The 26,493-nt window shown below is 42.1% G+C and overlaps 1 protein-coding gene across 12 annotated transcripts in view; it reads right to left on the bottom strand.

Moving 5' to 3' along the window:
• Positions 1–26,493, bottom strand: part of LHFPL2 (LHFPL tetraspan subfamily member 2) — a 130,881-nt gene that overhangs the window by 7,237 nt on the left and 97,151 nt on the right. For 9 of the 12 annotated variants that reach the window (XM_027447123.3, XM_072030719.1, XM_072030722.1 and 6 more), the window contains one exon: positions 9,620–10,398. In XM_027447123.3, the coding sequence (XP_027302924.1) occupies positions 9,620–10,049 (430 nt within the window). In that variant the 5' untranslated portion in view covers positions 10,050–10,398. Of the gene's footprint in view, positions 1–9,619; positions 10,399–10,515; positions 10,541–10,601; positions 10,722–20,172; positions 20,261–26,493 lie in introns of those variants that run through there. The other 3 variants (XM_072030724.1, XM_005008961.6, XM_072030727.1) reach the window with 3 other exon arrangements.

Here is a 26,493-nt window from a genome sequence, read left to right as displayed (position 1 = left end):
GTGCTTCTGGAATCACAGACGCGGAATGGAGGAAAATGCCCATGTGGAGAGAACAAGGTCAGATGTATCAGTGGTAGCAAGGGCAGGATGCTCCTTGGAAGGCTAAGCTCTACTTTACACACAAGAAATGGTTAAATGCAATGTGAATAGTTCAGTCTCTGCATGCTCTCACCTCTATCCCAAGGGTTGCTGCACAACCATTTTAAGCAGCATGCAAAACCCACAGGGGTGTTTCTGTGGCTAATACCATAGCCTTGATCTACATCTCACACACATGCAAGCAGCTGCAGTTGAGCGAAAAACAATTACAGGATAGCATCTGGCCAGACTGGTAAATTTTCAGCACTGATTTCTCATGTTAGTGTCCACAGGGCTCAGCCTGGCCAGGTCCCTTACAGCTCCGCTTAATTGCCTGAGTCTCTGCCTTTCTGTAGCCCGCTGCTCAGTCCCTGGGGCTCACCTGCCTGCATCTCTCCTATTTTTGTTACTTATTTGCATTCCTGCAGAGCTTGGCAGCTCTGCTCATAGTTTCTGCCTCCAATAGCTGACAATGTCCTTTTCACACAAAGCATGCAGAGACCAAGAGCAAGGAACAAGCGAGATGACCCTGAGCAGCACACCCACAACTGTTTCATCATGGCCATAGCCTCCCTTGCAGCAAGACAGAGGGAAAATGAAGATTAACTGGTTTCCAGTCATTTTCGGACAGCACAGGGCAGTGTAGGGGTACTTGGTTTTGTTTTCTGAAGCGCCCAGAGGCGGATGGTGGAGGAGGGCATGGAGCCAGGAGCAAGTGAATGAAAGGTGGCAGCGTTTGTCCTGGAGCTAACCAGGGGCTGGAACAGGAGCCAAGTGGCTCGTCCTTGGCCTCCATTCATAATCACAGTGCACAGGGACACAAGACCACTTCCTAGCACAATCTCCTGATTCACGTAAAAGAAATTGCTCTCTGGATCAATTAACTCTTACAAGTCTTGAATTTGACTGTCACTCCTATGCTTGATACGTTTAAGTATTCCTTCTGTATTTAATCCACATGTTGCGGCTTTCTAAGCCGTTTAATGCTGTAAGTCAAGATTAAAGCACTTAAATTTTCATTAGTCATAGAAGTACAAAGCTCATTTCTGTGTTGTATAACCATGTCAGCATAATCTAATGAAGCAACAATTATCTCCTGTCGACAGTTTGCCTTAAGATGGATCTGGCAGGAGGACGGTAAATTATAATGATAAGGATTTCTTAATAAATCATTTTTTACTTTTGTCCCAGTGTATCTGAACAGAAGCCAATCTTCAAGGCAGAATCAAGAGCAGAGAACAAATTTTTTTCCTTTCTGAAAGAAAGTTTTCTGCAAGAATACTTTCAGCTCCTGCCACTTAACATACAGTAAATTAATTTTAATTCACAGCCAATCCACCTGTGAGTTACTGCTGCTTGTTTCTTCTGATGGGAGGAACAAATTCATTCTGAAAACATGACACAAGGTTATTTTCCACTGCACTTCTATGCAGACTTGCAAAACTCAAGCATGCTCTGTTGAAGATTTCACCCCCTCTCTCTTAGCACAGCTACGTTGCAGTGGGTGCAGCATTACCTACATTTTACTTCTTGTTAGTTGTTGCCAGCTCTACTATGCCTTTACCCTTAGGATTCCTTAAAACAGAGGTCTGAAACTAGGCTACGCAATGCAGTCAGGTGCTTATGAAAAACAGCAGAAGCCTTATTTAAAAAATCTTTTTATCCAGATAACTCATCTAAAACGTCTTGTTATAAGTGTGTCAGCAGAGAACATCTTCCCATGTTTCACTGGAGGGAATTTGCCCCCGCAATGTTATGTTATCAATTCCAAGTCACCTGCCTTCAAAAAGAAGCCTTAAGAAATAGAAAATTTAGATTGGATTTAGATTTTGTTAGGATTATTGGTCTGTTCCTGATTACAATGTGGACAACCAGTTATACACTAGCCCTTCTATGTTACAAAGAAACAGAAGCAGCTTCCTCCTCCTAAACCACCTGAGTAAAACCACTCCTCATACTGAGAAATACCAGTATGAACATGACAGAGTGTGTTGCTGTGAGGAACAGTTTCTGAAGACAGTTCAGTAATGATCTTCTGATATGAAAATCTGTTTGTTTGTTTTTGTTTGTTTGTTTGTTTGTTTGTTTGTTTTTTTTTTTTTTTCCTTTTTTCCCTTTCCTAAGAGCCTAGAACGGCAGCAAGCAATTGTTTCTGCTGGTTTTTACACTCTGCTGTACTGTTGCTGGGCTAACATCACCGGACACCAACAAACTGGTCAGTCGTGACGGGCATGTGTGTGTCACGCCGCGTGCTGGGGGTGGGAGCTGCGCAAACGCTTTCTCATTCCATCCCTGGGATCAGCCCTCAAGAAAGGGGTTACGCAGACAGATGCCTGTTTAGATAAGTGGAGGCATGCTATTTAGTTTTGACAGTCTCCCGTGCAGCTGCTGTTGTGCCACATTAAACAACAGTGTATACTAACAAAGCCAATTTCCATTGCAAATCCTGAAACTATCTTCTCATTTCCTAGCAAAATAGAAAGGAAAAAAAAAAAAAAAAAAAAAAAGAAAGTTTTAAATGCTGCTGAAGAAACAGGAAATTAAGCAGCTGTGATCAATGAGGTGGCAGTGCAACAGACCCTCACAGCGCAGGCACAACCCAGCAACAACATTATTTCAGCAGAGGAGGAGAAAGGTGAAGGCAGGGAAGAATTAGCCTTGTTCAACACCACGCAGGCGATGTGGGCAGCGACTCTGCTTGTTCTCCTCCTCTGTACAACCACAGCAAATTATCACTTCGGTGCAAGGGCATGCCACCATCTAGGACAAATAACCCTGCCTTTATAAAATCGGGTCAATGCAGTACACTACCTTAACCCAAAGAGGCTTGTGCAGATGCAAGCAACTTCAGTGACAGCCACCACAGAACAGACACCTTCATGACCGCAAATGTTTTGGCAATCAGCTCTTAATCTGATCAAAGTCAGTGGGGCGGGCTCAGGGGAGCAGGTAGTGCCAGCAGGCTGCAGCCAGTGGGGCCCATGCCCTGTCCCCAACCTGCCACCCTCGGTCTCCCTGGATGGGGGCCAGCAGCCCCAAGAGCAAGTGGCTGGCAGCTTGCTCTTTTTCATGCAAAAAGCAAGGGGAGAAGCTCTGCGAGGTGTGCAAACAGGGGCCTGAGCACACGGTAGAGGATGTGTATGACAGGAGGTAGAGGGGAGGGCTATGGGTGAGATGCTGAGGCTCTTATGACTATTCTGTGTATTTTGCTACCCACAGGAAAAGCCAAAAAGAAGTCAGTTTATAAAGCCTTGATGTGGGTTGCTTTGGCAGAATGACAGCATATGGGGGATTCCTGTATGGGGTTTGGGGTGGCTTTGTTTTAATATTTTTTTCCCAATATTGGTATAACATTACTGCTTGGTATTCTCTCTAACAAAGTGCAGCTTGTACACTCCTGCTTTCAGGAGAAGAGGGGGACAAATTGCATCTCATTGTGTTTGTGATGACCCCACCCATCACCCAAAACAACCCTGCTCCCAGCAACTCGCCCAGACCCCCCTGTTCAGCTCCATCCTCGTGTGGGGCAAGCACAGAGGCGCAGCCACCAGGGCATCACGAGTCTTCAATCTGAGACAACCAATAACAGGTTTGAAGCTACCACATGAGAAACTAAACTGTGGATGGTTACATTCGGGAGGTTCCTTAGCTAGGAAAGGAAATACCAGGCAATGTCAAATATTCCGTCCACGAAAAGCGGAGGAAAAGACCCAGCACGTTTCACAGCTCTTGCTGTAACCTCTTCCACCACTGTCCAACTGGCTGCTGCCAGTGTCCTCAAAAACATGAATCGGTTGTGCTGAATCAGCAGAAAGGGAAAGAAAAACACCTCGTGACCACGGCTCTGTAAAGGAGGCCGAAGCAACAATTTGCCTCGGTTTAAACAAAGAGGTGAAAGGGCTCTGAGACATTTTTTCGTTCCGTTCCATTTCCTCGGTACTGACCCCGCAGCGCAAGCAGACCGCCCTCACCCCTCTGCCCGCCGAGGCCGAGCTGCTTTCATCTTTTTTTTTCCTGTGTTCAAATGAAAGCACCGCCTCTGTTGCATTTGGATATTCTCCTGCAGGGTTTGCTGCCTATATACAACAGCAGCAGCAGCCTTGGCTCTGATGCCTGGAAGGAAATACCCACCACAAGGGGATCCCTCCTCTGTTTCCCTCCCTGCCCCTCACGGGGCAGCCAGCTCTCTCCCAGGGCAGCAGGATGCAAAGGAGATGCAAAGGCGTTCCCAGCATCCTGCCAGTACCACTACAGGTAACAAACCTTTGTGCACACACGTGCTCCAGTGAAGCATTTCTCAGGGAGTCACACGAGGGCCTCACACTGAGCACCATTTGACGGAAGGGATGTATCTTTGCTAATAACTCCAGCTGCCTCACTTTATCTGTGAAGACCTGAGCATTTACAGTCTGCTGAGTGTCTGCTCATCTCTGTGAGCCCACTTTGGTAGCACGGGAGATGAGCTGACCTCCAAATCTAACCAAACACTGACATCTTCACTTTATTTCTTTAAAGTTACTAATACCGTCCCTCAGGCCCAACAGCAATTTAGCACTTGAACTCATTTTCCTTCCCTGGCATACTCCCTCTTGCTCCAACATAGCAGTCCCCTTAGCATGAACTTTCAGCAGCCAAGCGTGTATTAGATGTCACGCTGGCATTTGGCCATGTAGGTTACAGGAAGCACTATACCACAAACAGCAAGAGTGGTTCAGACCGTCAGGATTTCCATTAGAAATACCCTTCTTCCTCCAACCTCCCCCTCCCGCCCCTTTTTCTTTCTTCCCACTCCAAGCATTCAGAGCTCTGGCATCAGAATAGAAAAATCCTAAGCTGAATCCAAGAGGAAATATGCTTTTGAAAAATGCATGCTCTGCACTTCAGAAAGACAAACAAGAAGTTCCCTTGCCATTGAGGGCAAAACTGCTCTTGCTCTGCTTTGCTACTGCCCAGCAAGCCACAGCCTCTTGTCACCCGCAGGCAGCCACATGAGTGCACACAGTGCTTTCCTTGCTCACCAGCTTGGCCCCTTCTCTGACACAGCATCGCTTCTTGACAACATGCAGTTGAATATCCTAAACTTCTCTGCCGCTACCACAAGTCTTCACATCACGCTTGGAGCAGCCTCATGCCCCCGCTGCAGCTTGCTCTCCTCCTGCTCCACCTCTGAGGGATGTCCTGACTGCCCTCCTGCTTCCTCCCCACAACTCCCAGTAGCCTCCTCAGCTCCTGCAGCCAGGGGCAATCAGTCCCACACACACACCACAAATTCCCCGGAGCCCCCCGGCCGCCCCCCAGCTGGATCCCCCACACCAGCAGCTCCTGATCCTCTTTGCCTCAGATGGTTCCCATCACGCTCTGCTCGGGTCATCTTCCCCATCAGCCACCCGCCCACGTGGAAATGATGACCAATACGTGCAGCATGCTGAAATCTTTCTTAGTGCATGAGATGTAAAGATGCAGCTGGCTTCAAAGCAGGTTTTGCATCTTGGTGTTAGAAAACTGTCCAGAAACCTCCTTGCATTTGAGAGTACAGCTCCTGCAGCTGAACTACTGCCCAGGTTCTGCATTAGCATCTAAGAGGGACCCACAAGGGAACACAACCAGTAACAGGAGAAGGGATGAGCTTAAATAAGAGTTAAAAATAATAGAGCATAGAAAGGAGAGAAGAATGAACAGAGGAGAGCTGAGAACAGAAAGTGCAGTGGGAAGAGGCTTCAGTGTTTGGGCCTGAGCAGGACAGGTGCCAGGGGAAGCCAGCCTCATACAACAAGGAGGGAGAACCAGAGGAAAAGCTAGACAGCAATACAATGGGGTGAAGTATGAAGGCAACCTCCACACAGGGTGAGGAGAGAAGAACACTGAAGTGGGATGCTGTCACAGTCTCATGCAGGAAGAAGCTTTGTCAACTCCCTGGCCATGCTGCAGGAGGAACCACCGGCGAGCGATGGAGGGAATCCCAAACTTGCAGCATTTGGGCCCCAGAAGAGGAAGTGTGAGGAAGGGACAAAGGGAACTCATCCCTGCCAGCTCTCTGCCTCAAGACTGGGGGGCTGGTGACGTGCAGGGTGAGCCGTGGGGACAGCCCCATGGGTGAAGAGAGCTCCAGGCACCGCATGGCCACACGGGCTTTTCCAACGGAGGTGCCAGAAGGCGAGGAAAGGTTTTTTTATATCAGCAGCATAAACAACGTTGTGTTTGGCTGGCTTGGGCTGCATCCTATGCTACTCCCATCCTGCTTATCTTTCAGTTATATTACTTAGCACAGGGAAGTAACAAAGCCCAAACAAAGCTTGTAAACATACATAATCATCGTACATTTGTACCACAGTGTATCAGTAGATGATCTTCAATTAGTTACTTCATAAAACTAGGTGTTTACTCTGACAATCTGCTTTGAATTGGTTCTTATCAACTACTGCATATTAACACGCTGCCTCTTCTAGCCCCTAATTCATTGACTGTAAAAATAGAATACTTTCCCCCAAAAGACATTTGAATGAAAGTCTGCATGGACCCCTTGCTGCTGGGAAGTAATTATCTATTTAATTACATGGCTCCCTTCTCTGCACTCTATTGCAGGGAAAAGATTCTTTTCCAGATGAAACAACCTGCAAACATTTCCAGAACCAGGATCGCTGATTACTATTTCTACACGTCCAGAGTGAAAGGCGTGTAGAAAGATGTGCAGCCTGAAAACAATTGATACAAGGTTGTGCTCTATTACAAAGGAGTTACAGGATTTCAAACAGAAGCCATATTTTCTTCCTTTATAACCTTGCATTTATAATTTTCAGTAACAACAACAAAAACCCTCTGTGGGCCAGATATGTACATGGCTCCTTCCCACTGACCTAAATGAGAGTTTGCGCATTTGTCCAAGGGCCGTAGCAGAAAAGATGTGGCTTTCTGTTCTATAATTTCATTGTAGGCATCATCCAGGTCACAACCAATGTTGCTAGACAGAAAAGATATATCCGGTATCTGTTTTTGTGTTTTCATGATGAATTCCAGGAATAAATTAACTTGGTGTATGTTTTTAATTATATTAAATATCCACAGCAAAGATATAGAGATTTTAAATGCGATTAAGTCTGCAAGATCCTGAGTTCCTGTAGATGACTCTACTGTGGGTGCATCTTGTCTTTGAAAATGAGATGTTTGACATACTTAGAGATATTGGGTTGATATACACTGATAAACAAAACGATTGTGTGAATTCTTTTCCTACTCTTATTTAAAAAAATAAATACATTACTCACATTTGAAAGAATGATTTTAAGTTTAAAACAATCAGGCAGGGCTGTATCAAGTTGTTCTCCGGCCAGGGCATTAGTCTAGATATCATAATCCTCATATGGATTAACCATGCCGACAGCTATCCTTCTTACAACATGCTTAAGTGTTTTCCAAAACTCAGGGACTGAGAAAGTTGAAATTAACAGCTGTGATAAGTCATAAGGAAAATACTTTCAACTAAGTAAGCAGATGCTGTAATGCTACTGGCACAAAAGTAGCAGTGGACCCAATAAAATTAATCTTGAGAAAATGAGTTGCTAGCCACAAGACGCCTGGCTGCAAATATTGGCAGGCATATTTCTCATAGCAACAGTTTCAGTAACGTGACCTTTCAATTACCCAGTTTCATGCTGTGTCATTTATCTGAATTATAAGAAGGGAAGTGCTTCTATTCTCAGTGCAGCTCAAACAGGACTTCTCTATCCTCTAAAATATAAGAAATGTTTTGTCTACCATATTGTTCAATGGCTCCCTTTACAGGCACAGCTGGTCTGATAATAAAACCTAAAACATTTTCTCACAAATAGATGGTCTCCAGAACAGCTCGCTATGATAAGAATCTACTTGCTGTTAGCTTTCATGTCAGTCCACGGATTCCTTGAGATGGCATCAGAACCATAAGTCTGGTTATCTTTTCAACAGATCCAAGTACGATGAGCCAAGATTTACTCAATGCCGCTAACTGATCTCTCTCACACAAATACACCTCCAACAGAAAAGAAGTAATGTAATCTCTTGAAGAACAGGTTTCATGGATTATTTCTGAAGTACAGGGTAAGAAAGCAAGGAGCTAAAACCTTCTACTGGCTATAATTCACACTACAAAGACACTTGTTTGTCTCAAGGGTGCTGACAAATTCTGTAACCCAGGAAGAATTGCGGCAAGACATGTAATTTTTTCTTAAAGGACATCCACCTGCTAATTCTCTGCCATCACCTGAGCAGCATGAGCCAACAAAGGGATCTAACTCTGGCCCCACAGCACAAACATTAGGTTATGGGTAACACCAAACAACCTGTACGCTTTCACACCGCAGCTGCACGAAGCTGAGGACGGCGAGAGCCAACACCACAGTGCTTTAGGATCCAGCATTGGCCGTGGTGCATAAAGATGGCTTCAGCACTCGGGCAGCCCAGAGGGAGCAGCCGCCTCGCGCAGGCCCGAACGCCCAGCCCTGCCCCACCTGCCCAGGCACACCAACATGGAGGCCAACATGTTCTGCACCGGTACAGGTGCAAACCTGGACTCCTTATTCCAGCAAACAAGACCAAACTCCTGGTTCTTGTCTACCGAAAACAGGTCATTTCAATTCAGTAAGTGGTTAAGAGCACCACCAAGAGGGGAGGCAGAGGTGGCTTTGCTCACTCCCACCTTCCCCACAGGTTTCTGGGGGCAGTCGGTATCAGCAGGGGACCCCTCTTCTCCCTCTGACCACCCCACACACTCGCTGTGCTGTGTGGGCACCCACACACAGGACAAGCCTCCCACTGCTCACAGAGAGTGTGGAAAGCCAAGTGCTGGTCTGGCTGGGCCTTTCCAGCTTCAGTTCATGCTATGGTCGCTTAATCCCTGTCAGTCCAACAGAAACAAGATATATCTAGAACCAGTCCACCTTTTCAGGCAAAGTACAATGGGGAGAGGGAAAAGAAAAGCTCGCTGGGCTCCATAATTGCTGCTGAGCAAATAGGCTGGCCAAAGGAAGGGTTTATTGTCAAGTATGACTTGTCAAAGTTCATGTCCTTGAGGGAAGCAGCTTAGCATGAAATCCCGGAGAACAGGGTGTGTGACTGCAGGCTGCTACCTCCGGGGTGGTGGCATTTGCTCTCACCACAGACATGAAGAGCCTGGCAAAGCCTTGGGTCTATGGAGAAGTTACTAAAGGAGCAAGAGAGAGACGGACTGCCTTAACATGAGAATTAACTTTGCTCTCTGCTGGTAACAAAGGAGAGAAGTTTTTGTTACCGAAATAAATTCATGCAGAGGGAAAACACAGAACAGCAAACAAAAGAAACACTGGTCAGTTCATTTTGGCACACAACAGGCTGCAATCCTGCTGCCAATGTCAATGTATTACATGCTGTGTAGCTATAAATTTCAGCTGTGTTTGAATAAACACCAGCATATAGAATCGCTTTGGGTCTGTCTAATGAGATCTCCTTGTAGGGACTACAGAATTGGTATGTTTCTCCAGCTGAGTGGCACAAAAATTAAAATTGTTAGTTGCTCTCAAAACACACGTACCTGCAATCCCTTGTAGCAGTCCACAGACATTAAAAATACTTTTCTTCATAATACTCTGCACACACATAGTAAAAACAGACACAAATGCCACTGCGCAGAGGATCAGGATTCCCATAGCTAGGAAAATAGCGGTCGCCTGCCAGAACCCACTGGCAATTTCATTGAAGTTTTCGGCATAAGGACCACAAAGCGTGTCTCGTCTAGAAAGCTGCATGTGGGAGATTCGCGTGCAGCGCCCATAGATGCCCAGTGTTGGATGGTAGGGCTCCTGTGATCCTCCTGTTCTGTTGTCCATGTCCTCAGAGCTCAGTGGCTTGGCTTTGCCGATCAGCCAGTCCGCACTCATGAAAGCAATGAGCTCTGCAAAAGCCACGACAATACTCAGAAGAGTCCATAGCATCGACCGACACGTTACAATGACATGACACATATTGGTGTCCAGTGCTTGTGATCAGTGCAGTTGGCAGTCTTAAATCCAGGCACGAAGGGGAAAAAATTAAATTAAAGCAGAGAAAAGGTACCCTAAGGAAATCACCGTTGCGGCTCTGCTTGCTCTTTCAGTTCTCTCACACCAGCCAAGATGAAATTTCTCAGGAGAAAAAGTGAACTGCTCAAAGTTTTGCTAGCAGTGTGGTCATTTGTTCTCGCCGTTTAGTTCCTCTTTTTTTCTTTCTCAGACGCTGAAGTACACTTTTCTCTCTTACTGTTCATACTGGCACATGACGCTCCGGGCTGGCAGGGCAGGCTGCAGGGACTGCCCACTGTTTGACATCACACACCTACAGGAGAGAGAGACCACATCATCAGAGAGAAAAAACCTTCGTCTCCACCCCCACACATCCCAGCAACAAGCTGGAATCTTGTGCGGGTCCAAACCGACACACTGAAGCTCTCACAAGGGCCCGTCACACACAGCCTGCTGGAAACCTCCCCGTCTCATCCCAGGGGAGCGATAAATATCCCGCAGCCCGGCTGTACGTACGCTACTATCTGCTCGGTCCCGTCCCACCGTGGCCCTGTGTCTGTCTGCAAGCGAGGTCTCCGCAGTCGAACCGTCCCACCCACTCCCCCCAGCACGCCCACATCATCTTCCTCTGCTTGAAATTACCAAGGTTGCTGGCAGCGACCCAGCAGAGCTCTCGTACGTGTTTAAGCGGTTTTGCAGCCGCGCAGCTGGGCTGAACGGCTGCCCTGCCCTGCCGGGGATCTGGGCAGGAGGCACAGGGCGCACTGCGGGGAGCCCCTCGGGGACAGCCCCTGCCTGCTGGGATGCGGTGGTAACACAGGGACAGAGCCTGGACCCGAGGGACGGTGTTGCAGAACTGGTGCACTGTGAGGTCCTCCTGCTTTAAAGCCAGGATTTTGCAGCAGTGAGCTGCCAGCAGGCCTGTCGCGTCTCATTGCGAATGGATGCTGAGACTGGCAGCCTCAGGGTGACTTGCACTACTGCTAATGGAAATCTGTGGAAAAATGTCCTGGTGACCTGGTTTGCCAGTCTGCTACAGGCTCCTTCATGCCCTCCATCCACCCCTCCTGCAGCCCTCTGTGGGCTGGGACTACAGCAAGATATTCCCCAAGGGCCTTCCCTTTCTGCTGCCTTTGAACAGTAGCTGATGACATTCCCAGAGCTATACTTATCTTGGTACAAGAGGCAATCGGAGATCATTACACTTCTAACTCGGATCCAAATATCTTCCTTAAAATAACAGATGGATCAACACACATGCCTCTGTGCTTGAACTCAAAATGTGTCACTTGGAAAAAGGGGGAGAACAGGAAATGCACTCATGTTATCCCCTCAGCGATGGGAGCACGGCACTTTCAAGTTTTACTCACACACACAAAAAAAAGCATACCAGCATTCAACCAAAGGCAAAAGAATGAGAAGCAAAACAGTGCCTCATTACTACACCTCTGCCAAATATAAAGGGCTCAGCAAATAGCAGAAAAACAGACATTCCCTTCCTTTGCTCTTTTTTTTTTTTTTAGCTTTGTCAAAGAGCAAGTGAGTTGGTGTTCAATTTCTTAGGAGTTTTTGAGTTCAGTGGTTGAATCTTAGTCCCACTGAATGCAAAACTAAAAAAAAATACACAATTTCAACAGATTCAGAATTTAATCCAGCCATTTTTACTCTGTCCTACACTAGGAGTAGTGATTTATACATAAGATCTTATCCACATTACTCTTCTTCTTTATCTAGATCTCTTTGTAGATTCCTCTGGGACTTGAGGATGTATGGAGCTTAGCTACCACACCAACAACTGGATTTTGCCACCCTTAGTTCACTGTTACCACACTGCCTCTTTTTCTGATGGATGCTCCTGCTTCTTCCTGGTATTCTACATAGTGCTTAGAAGAGCGGGCACAATCTACAGCTTTCAGCCTCTCTATTGCCACTAGCCAACTAGAGAAAGACATCAGAAAGCACCAAAAAGAGTGCACATCTGGCAATCAGACAAATAATTTCATAGGCTTTATTAGGTTAATTATGAAAACTTACTAAACTACATGTTAGGAAAAGGCAAAACATACTTAGTTGTGCTTTAGCTGTGCTGTGATAATAGCTCTGCTCACTTTATGTTTTTTCCCTGGAAAATCTGGGAAAATCATGAAGTTTTCAAGCAACCTGACATACAGATGACTCGAATACACCCTTTGTAATAACAGAGAACTGAAGTGTCAGACTGCCAAAAAAAAGTTAATTCTCTCAGTATTTCCACTTTAAATAATAACTGGAATGTAAGAAAAGCATACATTCTTCTGATGTCAGCGGCACAATTAAAGAGAATTTAATAAAAAACATCTTTATTTTTAAGAAAAGTTCCAAAAAGCCCTAGAATCTGTATTTTTGTGCAAGCACTGCTCCTGTGTTAAATCCTCATCTTTCTAATTAAATCTGCTTTAATCAAGGTGCAAAGGACAGCAGCAGAACACCTATCACAGCTCTTATAACTCACCCTGTACCCACATAAAATAATAAAATACAGTTTATTGAATGTAGAGGAGAACAAAGTTCATGTGTATTTAAGTATGTACATAGAAACTTAATATGAACACAGGAAGTCATAAAGACATGTTTCTGATAGCAAATGTTGAATGCATGGTTAGAACCAGGAGGAAGAATTCACGCCATTACATTCTTTTCCATTTGAAATGCAAGCTCAAAAATACATTGTGGTAGCATTTTAAAACAAAGTACCTCCAGAAAAGTCACTGCATGAGTAGAACTGCCTGGTAAAAATGGTGTGGAAGCAGTGCCAAATCTCTGGACTTCACTGGAACTCAAACTTCCCAGTTCTGCTACGTAGCAAAACTTCAAAGCATGTGAAAGTTAGTAAGTGTCACCAATAATGACAGTTCAACAGCACATACTTAGCTTTCAAATAAAACGTTCAGAACTCAGCTTTTCCTAAGTAACTACCACTTTATTCTGGTATGAAAAGCATCTCCAGAGACACCCATGATTATTCACAGGAGAGCACCTGCGTAAATTAGTTCTTGCACTAGTGGTAATCTTGAACGTGACTGCCAGTCCTGTACACCTCCTTTTATAAGGAAGAGGACAAAAACATGCAAGGAATACAGTGCACAGGTCAGAGGAGGGGCAGGGGGCATTTCTTACTCGTGAGACTTGGCAGAGAAAGGTTGCAGATGAAGCACTGGAAATAATTCACAGTTCAGTCATGCTTGTGGAGTCAACCTTTTCCTTCCTACATGCACCACCTTGACTTTCCAAATGAATTTACCCATTTCTTCAATGACTCCAACAAAATGCGTGCACCGTACACCAAATTCTCTCCAGCTACACACTGCATTAAATAACTGTGCTTCGTGAAGCTGCCCTCCAGCATGCTGCTCACCCCTTTTTCTCCCATTTTTGCTTCACAGAAGTTCAAGCTAGTCTATTTTCAGGCTGAAAACTGGCTGTTTATTCCTCCTCTCAGTTTCCCAGACCTTGACGAGTTTTTTCCATGATAGAACTGCATGTTCTTCACAGCACGCCACTCAACATCCACTTCTGAGTGACTGTCAAAATATTTGTTTTGACAGCCCATATTCAAAATATACAACGGTTGTTTAACCCCACTGGTATAAACTCACTCAAATCAATACTCGTTGAGGAAGCAGACTCCCTGTTTTAGGATCACCCCCTACTCTTTGGGGCGTGCCCCTGTTTTTACGGCCATGTTCTTCATCTGTGGGGGTGAGTTATTTAGTGCAGTGTGTAGTTGGGTTGGGTTGGGTCCCAACAGTCACCCCACCCCACCACCAGCTCCTCAGTTAGCCACTACAGCTCTTGGATGCACCACAAAAGCTCTCTGAGTTAAACATGCATTGTTTTTTTTTGTTTGTTTTGTGTTTTTTGTTTGTTTGTTTGTTTGTTTGTTTGCTTGCTTGTTTTTTTGAGGGGAAAGGTGTTTTAAAATGTGGTTCATTTCAGCCAACCAGTTCGTACTGTACCCTTCCAAAACCACTAAGGCAGCAGCAAACTGATGCTGCAGCATGAACAAGGGGCAAAAGGACCTACAGTTGGTTTTCAATGCTGATGTTAACATATCTGGAAACTTCACCCCTTCACCATCAGTCTCATTTACCCTGTGTTCCCTCAACCATGCTCATGGTCAATCTTGGCATTTAGTGAAGTTTAGCAGTTAGAAGATGTTAGATCCTAACAGCATCCAATGAAGATAAAACTGAGTTCCTGAATGAAGGGGAGAAAAAAATATACAAAAAAAAAAAAAAAAAAAAAAAAACAACAAAACAAAACAAAAAAACAAACGTATATTTTGGTTCCTTTAGTCTAACGAACAACTCTGACAGCCAGATATTATGCCTCAAGTTCCACATATGTCACTAAGAATATTTAGCTGTTGCCTTTTACTACAAAACATTGCTATATGTTAAGGAAATAAATAACATCTAATTTTCTGAACTAGATAAAGAAACACACTTGTCTCCATTTTGCTCACACTGCCAAAACCAAGAAGTCAGAAGCTGATCCAAATTATAATATTTGAGTAAAAGTTTTGATCTTAGAGATGTTGAGCTAGAGAGAGAGTTTTGCTCTGGCATACCATACAGATAGGAAGGAACAGCTGCAAAGTTCAAATCTGAGTCAATCACATACATACCACTGCTGTTTATTTTAAAAAAGGTGTCCTACAAGCAAGGCACAAGACTTGCAAGTACCTTCCAGAACAATGTAATAGACAGTGCTCAAAGCTTCCCTTATGGTTTTGACTGGTGGGGGCTCATACTAAACCCTACAACTCAGTTTTCACCCTTCCCAGCTTGGCTCTGTCAGCTCAAGAGTGAGAATAAATCATCTTTAGATAAGTGGCTTTTGGCCTGGCTTAAACAAACAACTGAATGGAAGGCCACACAGATTGCTGAAACGGCCCCAGTTTGTAAAATAAATCCAGGCACAATTAGATCTTTTCTTCTAAAGGTTGCTATAGTCCAAAATACAAGTATGCAGAGGAGTTTCTAGACCTTGTTTACAAAACACAAGCTTGAGCATCTCATAACCTAAAATGTGCAAGTCGATGGAAGACTGGATTCTGCTTCCTCTGATCATTGTTCGTTAGCACTTACAAACACTATGAGAATGCTTTGAACTACAAGAGTGGAAGTAGCTCCTATTTATGTTGATTTTGCAAACTTGGTATTTAAAACAAACAGAGAGAGGCTCACACACTAAGGCACAATCACTTCTGTCTCTCCAGTCAGGTCAATGTGAGCTGGCACTTTATGCAGCCTTATGGCACTTTATCCTTAGGTGTTGCTGGATAAGCACAGGGTCAAATGAAGGCTCACCCTGTCCGGCAGGGCGAGGCAGCCCTCAAACCACAGAGCCAGAAGGGACAACACTTCAGGAAGGAATGTGGGATGAGCATTAGGGATTATTCATTTTCCGGGTGAGTGGTACATTGCACTGTGCTTTATTGTCCCAGGGATTAAACAAAAAAAAAAAAAAAAAAAAAAAAAAAAAAAAAAAGAGGACAGAATAATCCACTGAGAGATAGCAGCTACAGAGTGAGAAGGGGGGAGAAAGGGAAGGAGGAAGAAAGCAAGAGAAAGAACAGTTGTCATGTGAACCAGTCCCAATGCCACTTCTACTTCTACTTAGTCCCCTTGCAGGACCTGTGTTCCTGCAGGAGGAGTTGCCCAGGAGGAAAGGTCAAGCTCCTGCCATCTTCTGCATCTTCAAGCAGGCAACCAGACACGGAGCAGTGTTTCTCAGGCGATACCACCATGAACACCAACATTGCTAAAGGGCCCTACGTACATTTATAAGTGACCTGCAAGCATTAAGAGGAGGTACATTCATCTCAAAAGAGAATAGGGATGAGCATTAGTTCTTAAGGAAAGACAAGATGTCACAAAAGTTATGAGTAAGTTCTCTCTGCATGCCATGAGGAGCTCTGATGTCACCAGTTTGTGGTAAGCAATGCATACTCACCATGGGAAACACCTGGGTCAAGAAGAAAGGGAACTTAGATACTTCAGTGTGTCATTGTTTTGCTTTGTTTTTTAAATGCAACAGATTGAGTCATCAAAATATTCAGTCAAATAACAGAACAGGAGCAGGTGCTTTAAAACTTAAGTGGTTGCACAACTTCAGTCAAACAGCAGAAAATAAGCAAAGGATTCCCTCCCCCTCCATCCAGCTTCATATTTTCATCAAATTATTTCCTACTAGAATAACACTCCTTAGGAGAAACAGAACTTTTTACCTGAAGAACAAAAAGCAAATCTTTGACTAGTCTTTGCTTGCGAATTAAAGAGAGCAAACATTTCCATATCATAAATATTTAACTGTTATAAGCCTGCACAAGCATATTAATGAGTGCATTATTGTGACAGATTGTTGAAAATGTGCCATATTCTGCTCATAGACAGACATGTTCCACTAGTAACAGACGGAATGCTGACAATACATCGTGTCTCAATCCTGTTGGCATGATGTAAGATGTGAAATATAACAAATATTTTGCAAAATAGTTCAAACTCACTAAGTATCACAGTCAAGTCCATATTTCCTTGTCTTTCCTTTGAATTACGTCTTGTTTATTCCACTCTTTTTCTATGAAAGACAGAGCTTGTAGATATGAGATCTGTAACTGAACTGCCTTCCCCTCACGTGCCAAAAAGCCCAAATTCTATGTGTCAACAAGTTTAAAAAAAAACGCTAACAGTGACTGCTGTTCTCATGAGACAGTGTGAGATAGTTATTCCTTGCCACCTTGCAGGTAGGTTTCTTCCTATCACGCTGCAGAAAATGCCATCTAATTACGGGCGGATTTGTTTCTCAAATATATCACTGTAAAAGAAATGAGTATGAAACACTTCCAACTTCAAAAAAAAAAAAATCAGTTGAAATGCACTATTCTCTTTCTGACCTCATTAAAAGCTGTGGCAAAACTCCCACTGACTTTAATGGGGCCAATACATCGCTGAAAAATCACTAGAAGAATGAGAGTTTCCAAATTTTCATACCAACTGCAGGGGAGATTTAAACACAGGACTCATTTCCCTCTTTTCTCATCCAGACAAAACTTTGCATGTTGCCCCCCAACTGAGAGTAGATCAAGTAACTTGGATTTCCAACATCTCCCCTGAACTGCAAATTCTCAAGCAGGAGATTTGTTCCATCACTCTGTATTTATTGATTTACAAAATTCCTTAAACCTACAGCCATTACATTATGTTTTGAAAACTTACTCAAGATCTTTTGTAATTCCAAAATTTATTAAAACTTATGAGGTAAAGAAAAGCTAATGTGTAGTACTTCTATTGTTGGTATCTCAAGAGAAAATTACACATCACATAAAAAATCATCACTAAGGGAGCAATCTTGGCTAGAATTACTGATAGCCTAACTGCTCAGGAATTCACCAACTGGGAGTGGAATTGTGAGTTTCCTTTCTTACTTTCCTCACTAGGTCACTGAAGTCTCAATATGCAAGATCCTCATCTGAAGCCCCCTTTCTTGGTCACCTGCAATGTTACATCCATCAAGCAGATCCAAATATTCACTGTGGTATAATCATTTCTTGCAGCAACTCCTAAGTACAGCTTCTAAGAAGTTATTGTGTGTGGGGTGGGGGGAAGAAAGAACAATTAGGAGGAAGATGGGAAGTCATAAGGAAAATACTGCTAATTTTTGGTACCAAATAAAACCTTGCTGTTTTTGTACTAAGGAATTTTACCTTAAAAGGAAGCTAGGCTTTTGCTGTCCAAATAGTTAATAATTTGTACATGAGCTACAGCATCAGCCCAAAAAAACTTGGAATCCGTGCTTGTTGTAAAAAGCAATTCACTCCCATGAGTTCACTGTGACAGAATTGGAACTACTCTTCATAATTTATGAATATTGTATTAAGATATTTATTATAGAAATATATTGGCTATTGTTTAATAAGGGGCTGGTGAGAAAAACAGGCAGGAAAGGAAAGAATGACTTGATTATGCCATTTCTCAGCAACTCTGGAGAATTGCTTATTAAAAAGACAATACTAGGACAGGAAAAACCTCGTGAACACAGTAGATCAAAGACATGAGGACTGTGTAGGAAGGAACAGTCTTTCAAACTGAAGGGAAGCGAAGTTGTTTTGGACAAACAAGCTGAAGAAAAAGGCACCTATTGAAGGTGTCTGCTGAAGTTAGGCCAGCATGGGACACAATACTGGGCCCCCAATTTGCTTTTAGGCAAAGCAGATGCCCCTGCAAACAGCCTTGTTTCCTTACACAAAGCAGACACCACTACAATTAATTCTCAAAAGGAAGCTGGTGCTGTGAACACTGTGGTGAACACTTAGCAGAATGACTGCAATAGTCAAATATCTGCAGCTTGAGGACTGTACCTGAGGAACTGGAAGGATTCTGTGACTCAGGTTTTTCCAGTGTTACTCACAGCTTATGCTTGCAAACAATCCTCCGTCTCAGTCCCTCCAGAAAGTCACATTACAGGTGTGGTCTGCTCTCCAGTGTCATGGTGTGCAGGGTTTCCACAGTGTGGAGCGGCCACACCTTTATCAGAGCCAGACCCACCCTGGATCAGGGTGATACAGCTCAGCAAACCGAGGCATGAGTTACTGCTGGTTACTGCCAGGAGAAGGTACATCTATGACTCATCTGCCACAATTCAAAAATGCTTTCATTCAGTTTCATCATCATTCAAACTGAAAATGAAGCATCCTTCAAAAATATTCAATATAGACGAGCAGTTCAGCACACTAATATACAGAAAACGAAACACGTGCCAGAAACATCCTTCTGGAGCAAACATTGAATTTTGACTGTGCACGAGCTGAGGAGAACCACTAGTGACTCAGGAGAAGTGAAAGGGGTCACGGTGGATCAGAGCCACCATGTTCCCACACACACCTTTGTGTGTAGACATATGAATATCTGGACATCATATACAACAATGAACATGAAAAGGTTCATGAAGATTCTTTTATCCAGTCTGGAAAAAAGGCTCAGAGAAATACAGAGATATGATATCTCTGCAAACATCTACTGAACATGAGCTTTAACCAATGTTAATGACTAACTATTTAACCACAGCCAAGAGAGAATAGATATAAGATGTTTCTGATACTGCATATTTCATAAATTAATAATTAAAGGAATGAAATATTCAGTTCACTTTAAAATGGAGGCTCAGTGCAAAGAGCTTGGAAAAATCTAGACTAGTAATTCATATTCTGGAAAACCCATTTTAGACCAAGGAACTGGAAGAATCTGATGACTTATTTTAGTGACTGGATTCAATTTTAAAGCCAAGATTAGACATACTTCTAAAAGCTGAGCCATGTACAATTCTGGCTTGCTTTGTGCATTATGAGTTGTTAGACCGGGGAATCATAATAATATTTTTCTGTCCTTTAAATGTAAACAACTGTGAAAATAATTTTTAAAAGCTGAAAAGTGCTGGAGGAAAAAAACATCTGCATCCTTCTCAACTGCACTTCTTCGAAAATGCTCCATCATCTCTCTGATGATGTTCTGTACACTACAACTGAAGCTGTGCATGGATATGCACATGTGTAAGGCAGGGCTATACCTTCTTGCTATCTAGATACATAGAAAAAAATGAAAGGAAAAGGGCATCACTGCCATCACAGTTTTCCAATTATACAACTAAGTGTGTAGAAACACTGTGAACTAAACCTGAATGTAGCTATTGCAAATCCTGACCCTTTTGGATTTTGGTGTACTCCTCAGCAGCATGCATTGTGCCAACAGCTCTTCTTGTACCTCAAACAGAATCCTCAACTATTCCATCTGGAATCTGCAGCCTGGACTTGCTTTCTGGTGTTCCTCATTCTCCACTAATTACAATAAATGACAAGTGATACCAAATGAAAAGATCACGTCTCCAGAAGTAGCTTCAATCCACCTCATCACTGAGATATAGTTTTGTTATTAAACTGATTTTTTTTCCTACCATACTCACTGTAGAAACAATTCCTATAGCAACATTCCACAACAGTCTGTCCATCCTATAAGGTAATACAAATTCACCTACTAAAAGACAAACTTACCTTTACAGCTGGCATGAACTTTTCTCATATTGTACTTCTGTGCAGAATATAACCTCACTCGTAACACCTATAGGGGATGCTTCTGCCCCTGTGTGTAAGAGAACGAGGCTATTGGACAACAGCAGATACTCAACAAGGTTAGGCAAGGTCACAGGGAGTAGACTTCAGGACAGACAGCCTTTCTGTCCATTGAGTTGTGAGTTTTCTTTTTAAAGCTTTCACTCACATTAATCCTTTCAAAAGCAAATTCCGTCTACAAACTAGTATAAACAAAGCAGCTGATCGTACTATTGCCAAAAGGTGTGAGTCCTAGATTATGTTTCCCCTTGGGAAATGCAAATAAATCAAACTCAAACCTACATATCTGAAGATCTCCCAATACATGGATAGACATCTGTTATTTAGATCCCTGCCTCTCCCCAGCTTTAACAATCTGCCTGCTCTGTAAGTTTCAAGAACTTAATTGGATTATTAAAATGATCTTTAAATACACAATTACTGTTAGATCATGTTGTTACACTTCAAGATCTGTATAAACACAGAATTCAGTGCAAAACTAAATGCACAATGTACCTTGAGACAGGTCTATCCACTATCATATAGCTTGCTGTTTCAAAACAATTCAAAATGTGCACTGCATTCTGTAAATTGATAATGTGAATTCTCAGCATTAGCTGGGCCTTTAAAATACACAGTTACAATTTACGTATTTTATCTTCTGTTTCCTAATAAATATGGTCCTAATATTTATTTTTATCCAAGTCATTTCATCATGGACAGAATTAAGTAAATCTTAAGTAAATAATTAAGTAAATAAATCAGTAACAGCATTTATAAAATGGAGAGAAAATAACATCATATAGACCAGACATTTACTCAAACATTTATCAGAATTTTACTCAGACTCATATCTCACTGATCCACAAAGGTCTTTTAACATCACACAGTACCAACATTTGCATACATTCCTGTTCTTACTCAACACATAATTCAGTTCTGTTCTGGAACAAACTTCCTAGTTTAAATAGCTGCACATGTGTCTCTTAGAAAGCTCACCAAATTCTCAAGGTGGATTTTTCATTTCTAATACTGGCCTCAATGTCTGGCAATGAGTCTTTGCCTATTTGGTTATGTCAAGTCCCTAGAATTAATTGTTCAGAAAAAAAAAAAAATAAATAATCAAAACCATTTGAGTATAAAATGGAATTTACTGAGCAAATATGCATTTTCTCTTTGTTTGTTTTTCCATTTTCAGAATGCTTGGCCCTATGATCTCTCACTGTTGAGTAATAAAGGTATAAGATCGACCTAAATCAAGGTGGGTGGGGGATGACAATAGACTACCTAAATGTGAAAAGGACGGAAACATGCAGGTGGAGAACAAAAGTTCAGCACTATCATCACTATAGCCAGTTTTGAACAGGGCTGTGTTTTGTTTTTAATGAAGCACCAGTTCATGTACTGAAAATGCTTTTCAATGACTGTTGTCCATTACTGAGCTTCAGATCTGTGACAGTACATAAAATCTGCCTATTTGACGTGGTTATAATACTGTATATATAAAGTTCAAAAATCTTTGCAATAGTGTCTCCTTACAAAATAACTTTTTATTCTTCCTGCACAAAGGTTGAATCAGGAGATTTATTTATTTTTCATTAAACCAGAGAAAAGATAAGGGAACAATGAAGCTCTTGTTCAGCATTAACCAGTAAAAATGCTTATATAAAAAGCACAAAAGTTTCCTAGCAGATTAACTTCAACAATGGTCATCATCTCAAAGCATTAGAAAAAATAAAATCTGTTGCATATTCAACCACCCTCTCAATAAATCAAAATGGAAATAAAACATACACATCAAGCTCCTTGCCAGTCTGCAAGCTCTGTTGGATGAATAGTGCCTGCAACACATGCAGGTCATCATCAAACCTGGCATCTTTCGCAACAAAAAGACACAGCTAACTCCTCTTTCTTATTTATATCAAAGGTGATTGAATTCTACCTGAAATTATATATAAAATGGATTAATTTGTGTTCACTGAATGCTACCTTTACAAAATTAAGGGGTTTTTTTTGGACTAGGGTTTTGTTTTTAATTTTAAACTTAATTGCACTGTCTACAGCAAAAGTTAACAGATCAGTTGTGTGTTTTGAACAGGATAAATTCCAGAAACACACTGGTTGGATGTATTTCATGTTGAGCTAGTTTTTCAGTCACTTCACCTTTTGCATTGGGGTGAGACAGACCTTTCCAGGTCAAAAGCAAATAAACAAGCAGGTTGAACTGAACATTTTGAGTTTTTGCTCCTGGAATCATTTTTGTCTGACCTGACCTGTCAAGTTAGCTCAGGAATAAGAGCAAAAGCCCCCCCAAGCCTTTCTGTGGTGCATGGTCCATTTTGCAGCCTAGCCAGAGCATGCTGTAAGATTAAACTGGACTGACTCATCATTTGGATAACAATCTCATCTGAACTGAAGCTGTGAAAACACCATGACTTGAGATGATATCACCACTGTTGCAAAATCGAGATTCTTCTGCAGCTCCCCTGGAAAGAGGGTTTCACTGGAAAACAGAAATCAGAGACTTAGAGCTGGACAACTCCTGGGGACTTGCCTAGGGGCTGGCTGATGAATGTGTGCAACTGGGCCTGAGCTGCTGGCACCACTGCAGGAGCCCCTATACAGCAATCTGTCCTCCTCACTCTGTGCCCTCACTAGGTCTGTCTGCCTTGTAGGACTGAGATCCACCTCAACTGCTGGTTCTGGTATTTGGAAAACATTTCTGAGTACCAGGATGTGTTAAGCAAAGCTTTTGCCACTGGCTTCATAACCTGCACTGCCACTGATGACTGGTTTTGCATTGCACCTTTTTGCAGCAATAAATTTAAAATGCTGCCTGAGCAGCTCTGGAAGTAGTGCTAGAGAACAGAGCTTGTCTTTTACCAAAATGTTCAGGTTTACCTCCTCTCGATGGGTAGATGCCTTCACAGAGTGCTGCAGGAGGAGAGCAGCAATTGTGCTCCTCCATGCTCAGGCTGTGCATCACTGACTACAAGAACACTCACATTTGGTTACTGTATGGATTTATCCCACGAATGGAGAGTAACTTTGCTCCTTTTTCACTAGAATCAAAAAGTTGCCATCCTATACAGGGAAGGACAAATAAAAGGCTGAAGGAACTAAACTTCCTTATTCACTCTGGGGTTGAGGGTTAACATAAAATTATCAGAAAAGCTGGAAAGCACTTTCAAAAGCTTGAGAGGAGTCTGTTTATCTAGGATGTGCCCAACATCTTGTCTCCCAACTGCAGGTTAAAATAAGAAACCACAGGAGTTCTGCAGCAATGTTGCTCTCAATGGCCATATGCTGGAGCCAGATAACACTTCCAGCACGTGTGCAGCCCTGATTCTCTTTGTTATTCCAGAGACACCATCTCTCTAAGGGCTTAAAAGCAATGAAATTGCAATGAACTATGCTGCAAGAACAATAACACATATAGCTCCTGTCCCCAGATGTGGAAAACCTTTTCTGTACCAGATTTTGGTTTCTTTATGAGCTGTTACAATAAGGCTGTATAAAAAAAGGTACTTGAGAAATTGGTTTGTTTGTAGAAAAAGCAAAAAAAAAAAAAACATGACAGGTTAGGTTAGATTAGGCATGTATGCCTGAAATATAAAGCTAACATGCTGGTCACAGTTATACCTAGTAAAACAATCCTCTGCCTTGTTTTCAAACCAATATTTATGTTTAAGTTTTTTACAGGAAGCTATAAAAAGAAACAATAAGCAGAAAGTACTTAAACCACAAGCAAATGCAAGGAAGAGATAAGGTGAAATACTAAAAATAAGTCTGGAGGAGTTCTGAGTGTGGTGGGGAAGGAAAGTACTACTAAAATATGCAAATACGGTTAAAAAGCAAAATAAAGAAATAGGAATCAGCTGGTGAGAGGAAGAGTGCAATGGAACAAAGCACACTACAGGAATGCACACAAAGATTGTTACAGTAACTCGCAGGGGAAAGCTATACACGTAAGACAAGGTAACAGCACCACTACTAGACTAAAAAAAAAAAAAAAGAGCATATGGTAAAATATGAAGAAGAATGATTGAAATGATGGACATGCAGTTGTCTCTGAGACTGATGCAGTGACTTGCTGCTGAAAGGCCCACTTGGAAAGCCTATGCTGTTCTGTAATCGCAGCCCTGCAGAGCAGCGCAACCACACCACCACTTCTTGACAACACTGGGGAAAAATAAGCTCTACCTGACCTGAGGCAGGTTTGACACAAGCAGGTGTCGTTGTTCCAGGCACCTCTCAGCTGCAGATGCTTCATACAAATCATGAGTACAAATTATGCAGGGACATGTAGTTTTATGATACAAATGTTAAATAATGACGTATTACTGACCTGATACAGAAAGCTGTAGAACAGCAGATATTGAAGTCTATGCAAAAGAATAGCCAGTGATGGCTTAAATTTTGAAAACTCTTGGAGAGTTTGAAAAAAGTTGAACAGAGATGACTGAAAAACCATAGCAGCGGCTTTTCAACATGGAATAATGTAGTACTGAAACAAACAAACAAGCCACCTCAGCCTCAACTAACAGCAAGAAACAGGACACCCTTAATTCTTATAAGCAATTTTTCTCAGCCTATGAAGAACATGAGATTATGAAAACAAGCCTGACCCTTTTCCATGGTGTTTCCTAACAGTAAACTACCATTGAAACTCTTACTTATAGGACAGAGAAGCATTCAAGAGTTCAATACAGTTACTATGATTCACAGAAGATTTTCATCACACTGCAGAGTCATGCCCTTATGATCATTGAGCAAATATGCATATTGCTTAGAAGACAGGCATTATAAGAAATTTGGTTTTGAAACAGTTCAAAAATGACTGTTTAGCAGCACAATACTGTGACAAATGAGGATGACTTCTTCATTTTCTCTTCTGCTTTCTGAGATATCAGAAAGTCAGGCATTAGCTTAGATTTGTTGGTACTGTACTTAAGTTGTTGTTAATTGCTCAAAAACAAGTTATGTTTATAGACTAATACAAATGGAAGAAAATAATGCAGAAAACCTCTATTTGCCTTTTTTTTCTTCCCTTCCTTGGGAGACATACTTACCATATTTGCATCAATACTGGAAAAACAGGGGATATTATAACACTACAACTACTGCACCTTCCTTAAAGCATCTACCCTGATTTTAAATACATACTGTAAACTTAGTTCGTTATGTGAGTCAGCATATAGGGAGTATACCTCTTAAGAGGAACTACTTATATTTACCTTAGGATAGTGAGGCATTTTCATAGAGCAAATTTTTATGTCTGACAATAATGCTACATGTACACCTAATTAAATTCATAGTCATGCTCCTACACAGTATTTCAGGGAGGCAAGTGTTATTCTGATAACTGATAACCAATTCTGATAAACTGTTATGCATGCTGTCAAACAAATGCACTGCAAAAAACAGACAGAGGGAAAATAAAGAAAACCCCCACCCACTTTTTTATTCCCAGCCACGAAAGCAAGACACTGAACTCCATTTGAATCCAACAGCAAAGCCCAGGCAACACTCACTGGGGTGGTGTGGTGGTGATGGGTGTTCCATTTTGTTTGATTTTGGAAAGAGTTGCTAGAAACATTCTGCAGTGACTTATACTGAATAATATTATTTAGCTCTCAGTTGAAATAAAATTGTGGCTTAAAGCACAAAACAAATAGAGACTGCGACACTGATCTTTCAGCTGGTTAAATGCTTTAATGCAGCCCCTACAGTATTAAGACACAAATCCCTTTGGTTAGTGACATTGTTTGAATTCATTTCCCAGAAGAAATTAATATACAACATCAAGGCTGTAGATATATCAGACTTCTCAACTATCACAATACTTTTGAAATAGTAGATGTTTGCATAGATTTTATTTTTCTGAGCAGAAAGACTTCATAGGATATGTTTAGATATGCTCAGTATCACTTGAAAATTCTAACTCCATTGCCTACAGTTTATGAACTCATCGTTTCCATTAGGCTTGCCTTGCTATTTAATCACAGAAATACAAGCTGCTTTTGAGTATTAACATGCATCTACAAATGTAATCTTAGAAACAAAACAACAAACTGACTCAGTTACTATGTTTTCACTTAGATTGTCTGGTATTCAGGAAGTTAGACTGATTAGTAATCATCTGAGAGAGCCCTTGAAATGATGAGTGACCTTTTAAAAGTTCAGAAGAATAAACATGTATCATGAAATCACTGGGAAACAGCTTCTTTAAGAAAACAGGTAATGGAGAAACTTAGTTGAGGG

Source organism: Anas platyrhynchos, chromosome Z (genome assembly GCF_047663525.1).
Source record: "Anas platyrhynchos isolate ZD024472 breed Pekin duck chromosome Z, IASCAAS_PekinDuck_T2T, whole genome shotgun sequence".
Lineage (NCBI taxonomy): Eukaryota > Metazoa > Chordata > Aves > Anseriformes > Anatidae > Anas > Anas platyrhynchos.
This window is presented reverse-complemented; position numbering and strand designations above follow the sequence as displayed.